The 13,913-nt window shown below is 45.0% G+C and overlaps 1 protein-coding gene across 1 annotated transcript; it reads left to right on the top strand.

Moving 5' to 3' along the window:
* The first annotated feature begins 5,439 nt into the window (after window positions 1-5,439).
* Window positions 5,440-11,559, top strand: skida1 (SKI/DACH domain containing 1). Its single transcript, XM_020087884.2, has one exon. It carries the CDS (start codon window positions 6,092-6,094, stop codon window positions 8,570-8,572), a length of 2,481 nt encoding a protein of 826 aa, XP_019943443.1. The 5' UTR covers window positions 5,440-6,091; the 3' UTR covers window positions 8,573-11,559.
* The last annotated feature ends 2,354 nt before the right edge of the window (window positions 11,560-13,913 follow it).

The raw sequence follows: 13,913 nt of genomic DNA, 5'->3' as shown, positions 1-13,913 counted from the left end.
TCAGTTGTGTGTTATTACGAGTCACATCTTCTCCCTGCTGCACAAATACAACTAATGCAATAAGTTTTAAGTTAAGATTATTACAAGATTGCAAGATTATTCACTTGCTCTTACCTCAAAGCATCATTACATTTAAATGAGTGTTAATTATTCAGGCAGTGGGCTATATATGACTGAGCAATAAAATAATCAATAACTATTGCAATGTCATTTTCATCAATAGCAATAACAAAGGTTCAATAGATAGCAATATATTTCTCATGCGTTGTGCAAACACAGGTGGTGTAACACATAAGTGATCTACCTCAGATTTATCAAGTGTGTTTCATTTTCCGCTCATAAAGAAGAGTTTAAAACCACAACTTTCACGCAAGAGCAAAATCCAGCCTTTAAATTTAAAATACATATTAATCACAAACTTGACAAGTTACAAGGTTCTTCACAAAAAAATATAAACTGACATTTATCCTGACAAACAACTGATATCACCTAAAATGAATTTTTTTTTATCTTGATTCAATTTTTTACCATATCGTCCAGCCGTATAGCTACAATACACAGCTTTATAGATATATATTTATTTCTATATTTTATCTCTATATATTCTGCACATCTTTCTCTGGGTTTTGTGCTGTTGCTTTTTTTCATGCTTTTATTTCTATATATGTCAGGCGAATATTGTGAAAGAGAAGCCTCTTATTTCAAGATCAAAATGATAAGAGAGAAGCCTCTTACAATTCCATTGTACCTGAGTGTAATGTGATCTTTGAATCTTGAATCATAGACTCCTGATGTGGGAAAAGTGTGAAATGTGGAAAAGCTGCACTCAGTGAAAATGACCTGAACAATCCAACGCTTCCAATCCATCGTGATCATTTGGTTAAACCACATTCGAGAGAAGAAGAAGAAGGAAAAAAATACAAACAGTTCCAACACGGCGGGGTGAAAGGTGAAGAGAGCCCCTCCCCCCACCACTGTCCGCACACACTTCAGGCTCGGATTGCATGTAAAATCACATTCTGCAGGGCTGCTGGGGGGTGGAGAGAGAGAGGAATTCATTGTTTTGGCATGGGCCAGTGGGTTTGTGTCATAAAAAGTCTAAATGCTCTTACAAGAGAGAGCCTGCGCCTCCTTGACCAAGTGTCTCCATAAAACTCACTGCACAAACGAGCCGCGGGGCTGCAGGAGCAGAAATGGACCACGTTTGGTTTGATGAGTGTTGGAGAACTGGAAGAACCGAAAGACTTTTTTTTCCTACACGGCCAGCGAGCTCATAAAAATGTATGAAATTCATCAGATGAACAAGTTAAATAAACTTGAAAGAAACTGGGTTTCCACGTTGCTACTGCGTAAAGTGTGTGTGGTTTGTTTTATTGGAATTGACTTTGTCCATTTAGATAGACATTTCATAAAGAAATTAAGAACTACATGGTCTGGTTTACTCTTCATTTTACTTTATTAATAAATTCACTCCAGTTAAAATGTTGGTTACACTGCACAAAAACGGATCGTGTATGTGTGTGTGTGAGTGCTTGCACGTGCTGGAGATGCAGATCTCGTATAATTATAGGTATATTAAAAGTTTGTATTTATTCCTTCATCAAAAGATTTAGATTATTTGTGTGTGTTTGTGTGTGTGTGTTTCTCCTTACCGTTAACCGACGAGCACTCTTTCCAAGCCCCTGCCTGTTTTAATGAATGAATATAACTTTATTGAAGTGGAACTTTCAGGAGTGGAAAAAGAAAAGTTATATAAGATTTATACATAATTGACTCCTTTTTACTAAATGTACTATTTGTTTGACTTATTTGATTCTATGTGGGCTACATTAAGGATTATTGTATTACATGTTATCTTGTTATCTTGAACTTAAATTATAATGGCTCTGACGCAGGCTTAACTCGTGTCCGTGAACATATCCCCCAGATTAAAGTGAATTTCTACCCTGCACTGTAACTTCGGTCAGGCAACAAATCAAGCGGACTGAATATCCACCACTTGGTTTAAACCTACAAAGTCCAAGCTCTGCTCGTCCGAGGTTTTTTCACCTGCATCACCAGCACTCAGCGGGCTGTTGCAGGAAACCTACCCCGTGCTTGAGGTCTCTCTCTCGGCCGCTCAGCATCGTCTCCTCCCCTCCGGGTCCGGCCATCATCCGGGCGCAGGACAGAGAGGGAGAGACTGGAGGAGGGAATTGGGAATAAGTGCCCTGTGGCATCTGGCGTATCTCAAAATCTACATAACAAAGAGGGCCCGATCTTAATTGGGAATAATCAAATATATGTAAATACACACGGTTATTTTTATTCATAAATTATGACATGATTTTGCCATAGTTTCAGACCATGAGATACGATGATGGCATGAATTTAAAAAAACAATGATAACAGAACCAGCATGGGGCATTTGTGTGTATGAACCAGTGTGGGAGAAAACAAAACTAGAAAGATAGATGATGGATCCGAACAGGCTACTTTTGAGAGACATGTTTGACAAAACCTTGAAGAAGGTTATACGAATTTATTAATATTGTCATTAGGCTATAATCTACCTCAACGACAGTTGCCTGTAGAGAATAAGCCTTTGTCCACAATGTCTGCAATTGTCATTACTGCGGAATTTACGCAAATTGCATAAAATGAACGGTCAGTTTGGATGAATGCAGAATTCAGATGAGCAGAGAATGGGCTAAAATAAGTTTACATTGGTTTAGAGTGTCTTCCTTGGGTGCAGCTATACTCGATGTGGTCAGAGAAAACAATGAGTTGGTTATGTATTGTGTGTAAACCCAGATTCATAGAGTGGTGTAAGACGTGCAGTGGACAGGACGCAGTGAGGAAGCACTGCCTCGACTGTGTGTTCCTGCAGTGCACGGTGACTACACGGGAGTTATACTCCCTCGGGGGATGTAGACCTTCGGTGAGCTGCCGTGAAACCCCACGTGCTCCGCGCCATGTGCGTGCACGGAGCAGTGCGTGAGAGGCGAGTCTTGCTACAAACCGAGCAGGTTGTATGCAAAACGGTGGAGGAGGTCAGATACTCAGAGATATACAGGACATGGGGACAAATAAAGTGATTGGATAGTGCATAAGACTCGCATACACTGATATTTACGCACACAAAACACACGCACGAACTGAGTCTAACTCTAAATGTCCACAAGCAACTTGTGCAGTGCGAAACAGGCTTTCATGGCTTATATAAAGTAAACTCGTACAAAGTAAGTCCTTTTAAATATCTCAATGGCTCCATACACAAACGTTACACTCTAATTTACAAGCTTAACCATAAAAAGTGTAAACCATAAAAAAGTGAAAAAAATGTTTGATCCACATTCATTGGAGCATTTTAGGGATTTGTATTTTAAGGATGTTTCTGCAGTGAGGAGCTGTAATGTAGGCTTGGCCTGCGTGTATGCAACACTGAGGTAAACAAATAAGAAATCAAATGAGTAAATCGTCTTGTGGAGATGGGCATGTCCATGTCTTTGTTTTGGCCCAGTCTCTGGTCACAGGGGATTCACGTGTTTTATATGGAGAATGAAGACGGAACATAACGCTGAGAAAATGTGGCTCAGAGGCGAAACACAATAATCAGTCGAAGCAGGCTTCCGTAGTCTTACTGCTAATTCAAACAATTAGTCTATGTTATATAGGAGACAGTCATATTATTTAGACAGCGGTGTGGGTGGTGCCCTCAGCCTGTGGTTCCTCTGCGTGTCCGCGTAGCCTGTGTGAATGTGTGTGTGCGTGTGTCAATATGGTGTATGTGTGCGTGTGTTCGAATTACGCGTAATTTTCCCTTTATGTGCGTGTGTGCATGCGTATTTCAATGTAGTTTGCGCGTGCATTCAATTCTGCCTTTGTATGTGTGCGTGCGTGTCAGTAAGGTGTGCGCGTGCCTTCAAATACGGTCTTCGTGTGTGCGCGTGCGCGTGTCGATATGATGTGCGCGTGCGTTCAGATTGCGCGTGTCTTTCTTTGTGTACTTATGTGTCATGCTTGTGCGTGTGTTTGCACGTGCATGTTCCGTGAAAATCTTGCTTGTCTTTGCGTGAGTGTGTGTGCCCGTGCGTTCAGATTGCGCGTGTCTTTTTGTGTATCTGTATTTGTATGTTCACACTTGCATTTCCCGTGGAAATCATGCTTGTGTGTTCGTGTGTGCGTGTGTGCGTGTGTCCTGTTCACGTGTAAATTTTCTGATGATGCACAAGGTACACGCACACACACACGCACGCACACGCACACACACACACACAGATTCCTAGAAATAAATTCGCCCACATGCAGAGTGACATGTTCAGTTATCCCACAATAACCTCTGCAGGCTCCTAGTCCCTCCGTGTTGCAACACCTTAATAGTAACAACACCCAAATTCATAATATCATTAAGATATAAATTTCATATATAATATAATATATTGTGTGATGTCTTTTCTAATTATCGCTCCAAGATGTCGAATTAGAAATTTAAATTTAACCGACAACTCCTGATTGGATGTGTGCTCACATTTTCTTGGAAATCATGTGGGAAAAGCAACCCTGACTCTGCACATTTAGTTTGGTCCAATCCCTGTTCTCATGGTTTTACCAGGGTGGGGTAGGGGGGTGGGGGGTTAACAGGGATTTAACGCTTTAGAATGACTCCACTAAATTTACATTAACTTAATTTATTTGGCTGTATTGACACTTCTATTTAAATCCCAACTATAAGAATTATATGCGTAAATATAAATTAGCAGGGCAACACCCTGAATTATACAGCATGCCTCGAATTATTTTACACACGAGATAAATTATGTAAAGGGAAAAGGTGGTGAAAAAAAACGTTGCGAATTCGAATTAATTCATTATGGTGTAGCCAGACAAATAGACCTACATAGTCTGTATGTAGGTCAGTGTATAGGCAACCAACGAGGAAGAATTTATATGGAGAAAACTACAGCAGAAGAGTTGGAGTCTTGTTCAAAGGAACAACAGCAGCGTGGACGTGGAAAAGCAGCTCCCGAGTGTAAAAGCAAATATCTTTGTTTTAAACGATGCTGACTTCAAACACACACACACACACACACGGAACCGTCTGAAATACGTGGATCGTGCATTTCACCAGCATATGCAACCCCACTGCATACAGGACCGTGCACGACCTGCATGCATGCTGATGTGGACCAAAGGGGAATAACAGCAAAAACACACTCCAGTCTATAATCACGACACTTTGCAGGCTCTTCTTTACTTCACACGCAAATAACTGGGGTGATTTTATTTTATTACCAGGTCTTATTTTATTATTAGCTCTTGATGTATGAACAATAACTGCATCATTTACTTAAACAGCGGAGAGTGTTGGCACAATTGTGAACTATTGTAGTGGAGTGTTTCTCTCTCTCTCTGTGTGTGTGTGTGTGTGTAGGGGTGGTGGTGGGGGTATCCATTTTTATTGCATCACCTGTCAGCATCGTCCAATGGGCGTCTACTTCGGGGGCATTAATTGATGAAGGTGTCTCCAGACTGGCGCACCTCCCCTCCGTGTCATTTTATTTGTGGCTCAACCAGCAGCCAGAATAGCAGCTGCATTTTAGCTGTTATTCCCTTTCTCTCTGTCTCTCTCTCTCTCTCTTTTCTCCCTCCCCTCCACCCTCACAGCTCCCTCCCTCCCTCTTCTCTCTCTTACTCTCCTCTCTCCCTATTTTATCCCTCTGGCTGAGGCAGTGGTGTACACCTACCCCTCCGTCCTGCTGCCGACCAGAGGGGAGTGGAGCCGGCTGCAGAGGCAGGTAGCAGAGGAGCAGCCCCCCGGCTTGGTGGACGCATCCTTGGGTCGGCATTCCTCCACCATGCCGGTGCGGGGCAAGAGGCGACGAGTGGATGCTGTCGGCTCGTTCGACCTATGAGACACCGGCAGCTCCTTTTAACTCCGCATGTCAAAGTTTACATTTTCATGACGCAGCAGCAGCAGCAGTGTGGATGGATTAAAGGTATGAGCAGGATGTCTTGAGCTCACGACCCCCATGCCATTTACGCGTAAATCCACAGCATTACTGAGAGTGACTGTACATGGATTAAACACATTGGAGCTGTTATATGAAACATGGGAGACCTGGAGTATGGGTTTGAGGAAATGCAAGGGGTGAGACTGGGATACCTGCTCATCCAAGGCAAGCAAATGTTTGCTTTGTCCCAGGTCTTCACCGACCTGCTGAAGAACATCCCTCGGACCACGGTGCACAAGCGCATGGACCACTTGAACGTGAAGAAGCACCACTGCGACCTGGAGGAGCTGCGCAAGCTCAAGGCAATAAACTCAATAGCTTTCCACGCCGCGAAGTGCACGCTGATATCGCGGGAGGACGTGGAGGCTCTGTACTTCTCCTGCAAGACGGAGCGGGTGTTGAAGTCCAACAAAAGGAGAGCGAAAGCACCGCTTCCCACCGGGGATGTCGACGAGTCCCCGGGGCTGCTCCGCGCCGACGCCGCCGAGCTGTGGAGGGAGAAAGTTTGGTTCAGTTTGCACGGCGTCCCGGAGACTCTCGCGCTCCACAGCAAGGCGGCCAGGCGAAGAGAGCTGGCTCCCTGCCTTACCGACTCCAAACTACCTCAATTTTACCACAAAACCCATGGACGGGATTTCCGTGCGGCGACTAAGTCCGTTCACAAACACTTTAAAAACTATGAAACAGCTAAAATAACAGGGAACTGCGTTACTTTGAGCCAAAGGCACTCGTTTTACCGAAGCGCGGTGAGCCGGCAGCCCGTGGTGCTCCAGTCCGCCATAGCTGCTCAGTCCAGGCTCTCGCGCTCCGCCGGCGACCTACTTCACAAGAGGAAGAGGAGGCGCGAGGGGGGCGGCGGCAAGGACAGCGCGAGGCACTCGTGGAGCAGGAGCAGGCACGCGCACCACCACGTACCGCCGGTGCTGCTCGTGCAGCCCAAACCAACCGGCAGCCACGGGACCTCTTTCGGTGCTTTCCACCTCGGCCAGGATTTCTACGTCCACCCCAGACCCCAGCAACATCACCACCACCAGCATCACCACCACCACCAGGAGCAGACTTTTCCGGAGAGCTACAGCAGCGACACCGAGTCCAGCACCTACTCGGACCGGGCGTACCCCGACTCGGATTTTGGGTCGGGCTTCTCCACTACCAGCAACTCCGGGAGCTCGGAGGAGGAAGAAGAAGAGGATGAGGATGACACCCAGTCGGAGAGTTCAGAGGTCAGCTCAGAAGAAGAGGGGAGCTCCTCTGAGTCCGACTCCAGCTCGGTTTCGAGCCGGGTCTCGGTGCAGAGCATCCGGTTCAGACGCGCCCGGGTTGGGTCTCTCGCCAAAAGCGTCACCACTAGTAAAGCACCTTTGGTCCTGCAGCCCACTTTTCACTACAACAACGATAAGCAGCTCAGGACTCTGGGTCATGTTGCCCCCTCTCTCACAGGAGACAGCAGACAGGAGAAAAGGCAAAAATGTGAATTTATCTGCAGTGAATCCAGAAAGGACCTGGGACCCATACAGCCACCAAAATTTAACTCAGCTGTGGGCGAAGGCTTCAAAAGGGAAACGGCGTGTGATGCTGATCCTGAGGTTGAGCTGCCCTCCTATTCACCGGGACACACCCGGAGCAAGGCCTTTCACCCCACACGCAGGACACCGGGGTATCCCATCAAATGCCCCCCGGGACTGAGCGCACAGTGTGACCAGGACATGTTTCCCAAATGTGCCGATAAAAGGGAGGCGAAAGTCACCACCTTAAAACTGCCAACCCCACTGAGGAAAATAAAGACCGAGACAGAGGAGGCCCCTGTGACCGCTTCCCCTCATTCGGACAGCGGCAGGGCGGTCAGGACACCTCCCTTCAACCTCCACAATGTGAAAGTTAAAGTGGAGGAAAGCTGTGATGAATATGAATACCAGAGCCAGGCCTCTGTAGTCAAATGTAAAGGAGACAATAAAGCGGAGAGCAGCTATGGCCTGCATATCAGCAGTGCCATCATTAAGCAAGGGGACTTTTTCAACAGTGGGATTAAAGCCACAGATAAGAGACCTGATGTGACCCCCAGGTCCCCATGTGGCCCTCAGGAATGCAGCAGCACCCAGGACGCACCGTGCGTCGAGGAAGGGGAGCACAGACACAAAACCTGGAAGGCTGCGGTGCTGGGGAACAAGAAGCCCCGAGTTTCCAGGACACAAACAAAACAAAACGTGCCCAGGGTCAACAAGGCTGCCCTCTCTTCTTCTTTTTTCTCCTCCTCTTCATCCTCTTCTTCTTCATCATCATCATGCTCCTCTTCCTCTTCTCGTCAGGAGGTGTCCACGGAGGATTTACCAAGCAGACGCAAACGCAGCAGCAGCGCCAGCACCGCAGCACCGGCCGCAAAAATGCCTTTCAGCCTGATGGCGAATTTCCCCTCCCCGCCGTCGCTGGTTGTTGGCAGCGACGGGGATTTGTGCCCCGCTTACTCCCTGAACTCGCTGAGGGGCCCCGGGCCTCCCCCTCCGTCCCACCCCGTGTGGAGGTGGCAGCCAGGCGTCCACATTCTCCCTCCCCCACACACTCAGAGAACGAGGAAATACTAAGGGTTTAAAAAAAAAAACAAGCAAAACAACAAAAGCCCCCACCACGGTGTCCATCTCCAACACAATCGTAGCCAGAGTCTTAACGTGAGCGCACCAGAACTGATCCAAACTTTTGTCGGTCTGTATTTTTCATCCAGCTCCCCCTCATCCCTTCTTCTTTTTCTCCTGTGAATGGATATACATTCCTGCTTTGTTTTGAAGTTTGATGGAGGAAAAACCTACAAGATCTGCCCCCTCTTGGAGCCTCACGCACACGGGACTGTGAGACACCGCTCGTGGATTTACGCTTAAAAAAGTTGTTTTTTACAATAAGCTACCAGCCCTAAGCAATATGTTAGGTTCTCATTGTTGTGTTTACTTGATTTTTATTATAATTATTATTCTCTAAACTCGACTGTTTCTTCTTCGCCTTTCGACTTGTTGGATTGTATGATGCAAGGGTTTCAGTGGTTTGTGCTTTGTCTGAAAAAGAGGGGGAAATAATTCCCAGGATTCTTTGGGATGAGGCTAATTTTAGTTAAAGATGGTGCTGAGTTTGATTTAAATCAAAAAACAAAGTCAGGGTTCCAATTCTGTGCCACTAAAAGCTGTGTTTTCTTTCATGACTGTCACGCTGTCCAGTTTGGCCACACTGGTGTCCAAGTGTTCAGCCTCAGAGAATTCTTATGGAAAAATAGGTTTTTATCAATGTCAATCTATACGTTCTCACAGTTAAGCCTTTATTAGATTCGACAGGGATTTATTCCTGGTGGTTGTGGTTTTTTCCAGAGTGCTTGTGATCTGGTTTTCAGTCTTGTTTTTTTTATTTCTGCGCAGTATTTCCTGGTTTTCCAAACGTGTGTGACGGCGCACAGACGAAGGGCCCAGACACAACACACAGGCCTTATGTACTCAGACAATCACATGATGAATGAGGCTCAGACCTTCACAGCGCGACGCACTAGATTCGTGTCCCCTTCAAGTCCGCTTGGACACCGTTGACGTCTGCGAGTCATAGCTGTGCCATGGATTTGCGTCTCGTTACGCATTCAGGTGCAGGAAAATACATCAGGAAAAAAATGCACACACACGCGACGTCCAAGATAGGGTTTCCATGTGGGATGTGAATCAAGAGTCAGCATGAGGAGGGAAAAAATAAATAAACCAGCACCAAAAACGCGTGAAACACCTTCTATAGCTACACTGGCTACTCAAAAACAATGTGACAAAGCACAAGTGATGGGCTTAAAAGCTTTGCACTTTGCTTGGGGGTCTTGATTCAGCTTTAGTGGTGTCTGACTACAGCATGGGACATTATGTTGGGGAGACTTTGATAGAAAGAAAAATAAGAAATAGAGAGGATGAGACTGTTGGATGTAAACAAAAAGACCAACATGGTGCATTCAATTTCCTGCGCTTTTGAGGATTCTTTAGGTTTTATGGTTTCTTATATGATGATTCCAGTGTTTATCATTATTCTGTTTTTAGTAGAATTCAATTTTCTCCATCTGAGGAACAAAGACGTCATTTATTCCCCTATAATTGGCTGAGACACCCAAAATACAAACAGCTTTTTTTGTTTAAGATAGCCTATATGCTTTCCTCACATCCTCTCAAATCACCACAGTAGACTCAGTGAATGTATTATCCCATGTAGCCCCCAAATTTTTAGTTGCACACACTTTTTAATGGCTCAAGCTGCACCTACATGTAGGTATATAGACTATACCTACATGTGTGGATGCTTTTAATGGCCAGACTCTGCTTAATTGGCAGGCTTCTGTCAGCCACAAAAGGAGAGGAGGCCCAGCTTATGGCGAGCCAGATCACAACAAACCCAAAGCCCCCGAGAATGATGTCAGCCTCCTCACAAGCACATGCAGCAAAAAGGGGGGGGGGCATTCATTCAGAGGTTTGTAGGAACTATTTAAAGGGTGATTGTATAAAAAAAAAAGATAGTGAGAGAGAGTCAGAGAGAGTTTGGGGGAAGGTGGAAAGATGTCCAAATAGCAAGTTTCACTCAATCAGCGTTGGCACAAGATGTTTGTTCAGTCATGAAGCCACCAGCTCATTGTGGGCCTGATTTTTTCTTTACTTTGAGGCTGGGGCCAACAACTCAAACTTGAACTCAAGATATTCTCAGCCTGTAAAGAGGATATTTCTGGAGCCATAAGCTGGTGTGTGTGTGTGTGTGTGTGTGTGTGTGTGTGTGTGTGTATGTGTGTGTGTGTGTGTGTGCAGGCTATAGCAGTAAAACGGAGGGGGTTGCACGGGGTCGAGTTGGAGGAGGGTGGTGGTGGTGGTATGGGATGATGGGGAGGGGGTCGCTGTGTTGCAAGAGCGAAGCTTTCAACCTTTAATCCGCATGTCAAAAGCACAGGCTGCACGGCATAGGAGGAAGAGGAATAGCCGTGCGTAAAGCTGTGCGGGTTCCCCCCTCCCTCCCCCCTCTCTCGCTCACACTCACGTACACACACACGCACACACGCACACACACTCCACCCTCACCACCCCAATGACGCACCAGCCTATTCTCACGCAGCGCTCACAATGCACGGCTGACGGACGGGGATGGTGGTAATGGCCTGTTGGGAGGACCCTTTTTTCCACCATTATGACAAATAGCGCCCTGACAGTGACGCTATCAATGTAAACAATTGCATCGTGCTGCAGATAGAGGCTGCACGCACTCTTTCTCCTCCTCTTCCTCTTCTCTCACTCATTCACTCTTTTTGTTTTTTTAATATACAATACTTGAGGTCAGCTTTTTTGACATGGAATTTGAAGTCACTGGTTGTTTATATGAGACTGAATATTTATTTTTGTGAATTTTTCTGAGGTTTCTTGTATATTGAATTTTTTGGGGGGTTGTGAATATATATATATATCTATATATATATAGTACAGCTGCACTCGAAATGGAAACTTGAACGGTGGATTTCTGAAGCACTTTCCCTTTCTTTTTTTATTATGAAGCATTCATTAAAAGCGACTGAGTGTAAATGTCATGACTGCTTTCTCTTTCTTTTTTAGGAGGATAAGTATTTACTATAATTGTGTGTGTGCGTATGGGGATATAAATACATTTCATTATGGGGAAGTTTTCCTGAGATTTTGAGTAACATAGGAGAGGTTTATGAAATTGAAGAAATAAAATATTTTCCTTATCTTTTAATAATATTATATTTTGGGTACACATCTGCTTTTCATCTTTATTACCTGCTAAATAGTTTGACATTAAATCACTCCACCTTTTAATTTAGACTCCTCTACACCACATTCATTTATGAAGGTATTTATGAACTATTAGAGGTATATATTCAATTCGAGACAGTAAGGTTTTTTTGAGGTTTCTGATTTGAAAGGAAATGAACCTCAAATGCTTATCTACACTGTGGGGAGTTTAAACCAACAATAGTGTTAAATATAGGCCTACTTAAAAGATGAGCACATGCAATATGTTCATGGTTTAACTCCAACGGTGTAGAGAGGGATTCCCTTCCCGTGTGTGGGTGTGCGTGTGTGTGTGTGTGTGTGTGTTTGAGAGAGAGAGAGAGAGAGAGAGAGGGAAAGAGAGAGGGAGACGGAAGACGTGGTGGCCCTTCGGAGCCTGCAATAATAACACGAGGCAAACCGCAGACATTTACGCGTGCAGCCATTCCCAAACCACTACGCATGAGGTGGTGCGTGCATGGAAGCTGCACTCGAGGTTTATGCAACAGAGAGGAACACCTTCCATAAGCCGGAGCTAAACAACACTCCTACAGGAACACTGCACTAAAGAGAGTTTTATAGCGTGCGTGCAAAATGCAGGAAAGGCTGTGCGTAAAGAGGTGGCCAACTTTTTGAATTCCCCTCTATAACTAGACTACAATAAAAGATAAAATAACAACTGTAAAAGAGGAATAAAAGTTAAATCCAGAGTGTAAAATACAAGTAGATAAACAGCTCAAAGCCACGTGCTGTATGAGTGCGCAACCTGCCCCAGGCTACTCCACAAGTCAGGATATTGTGTGGTGCGCAAAACCTTTAGAACTCCAAAGAAGCTCTGACTAGACTTGCCCTTCGTTCATGCTGCCACGTTTGACGTGATGTGTCCCTGATTAATGAGACTGCGGTGTAGTCTATGTGGAGTAGGCTCCAGCCCTGGGGATGATAAGGGGAGCCGGGGCTGCATTGCAGGCTGTCTGGCCCCAACTCGACGGCTGCTGCTGGAGCCTGAAGGGGCCATACTGGGAGCAGGGACAAGCCATTATAGTGCTGCTGGCGTTTCAGGGTTAAATTCCAGTGCGGATTGGGAACCAGTAGACTGTAACTTCTATAGAATAACAATAGAAAGAATACGTGAAGGGAAAGAGAACAAAACACCATCACACAAAACAAGTAAATTCACAAAAAAATCTAAAGAGCTCAGTCTATATTGCATAAATTTGTCGCTGCATGAATGTTTTGGAAAAACGAAGTTGTGGGTATTGCTGACACAAGCATGGCGCGCCAGGGTCAGCACTTTGCATTGATCTTTGAGACAATCAAATACACGGAGGCCGATAAAAGCTGTCAGGAGCCGTGTTTATGTCTAATCTCTCAGCTGTAAAGTAATCGCCTGCAACTCGCCACACCTCACACAAGGTCACGCACTCCACCAGCTCATAACGTTGTTATGCATTAATATACAAAAAAATATCTTTACATTATGTAGCCATTTGGAGAGTTTTTTTGTCTTGCAGTGTCTCTCTCTCTCGCTCTCTCTCTCTCCCTGTGTGTGTGTGTGTGTGTGTGTGTGTGCGTGAATGCATGTGTGACCTGTGGTTCTGCAGGTCTCAGGGAGCAGAAGAGCCCCTGAAAACTCTCTGCATGATAAAACGACTCTGCTGGAGAAACTGTCAGATCGCACGCAGAAACACACTTGTGCAGCCTAAACGAGAAAAGCAGGACTTCAATTTACTGCCAAACCAAATACAAAAAAAACTATGGTTCACCTAAAATTTAAATAATGCCTATAATAAATAATAATTTCCCCTAATTAGCATGGTATTCTTTAATCAGAATCCCCGAAAGCCTGAAATTAAACTCAGGCTCATGCATGTACATTTAGTTACATAGAGTCTGAATGTACATTGCATTACAAACTAAGCAGCGTCAACATCCAGTGTGCATGAAATCGTAATGGCGCAGCCTTTCTACAACAAACCCTGACTCTACGCACAGTTCAGTCTCACGTGTGTGTTGTAACTGCACTATTTAAACGCTACAGAGGCTATAACTTTAATAATATTACAGTCAGATACCTGTGTGCTGTTACAGATGAATGGAAAGTTAAGGAAATTACATCTCCACTATCTAACACTTTCTGACTCCACAG

This window comes from Paralichthys olivaceus, chromosome 17 (genome assembly GCF_024713975.1).
Source record: "Paralichthys olivaceus isolate ysfri-2021 chromosome 17, ASM2471397v2, whole genome shotgun sequence".
NCBI classification, from domain to species: domain Eukaryota; kingdom Metazoa; phylum Chordata; class Actinopteri; order Pleuronectiformes; family Paralichthyidae; genus Paralichthys; species Paralichthys olivaceus.
Note: the sequence above shows the minus strand (reverse complement) of the source record. Positions and strands in the feature narration are given on the sequence as shown.

Excerpts from the sequence above, each read along its gene's own strand:
- skida1 (XM_020087884.2), top strand. The coding sequence starts at position 6,092 with ATGGGAGACCTGGAGTATGGGTTTGAGGAAATGCAAGGGGTGAGACTG.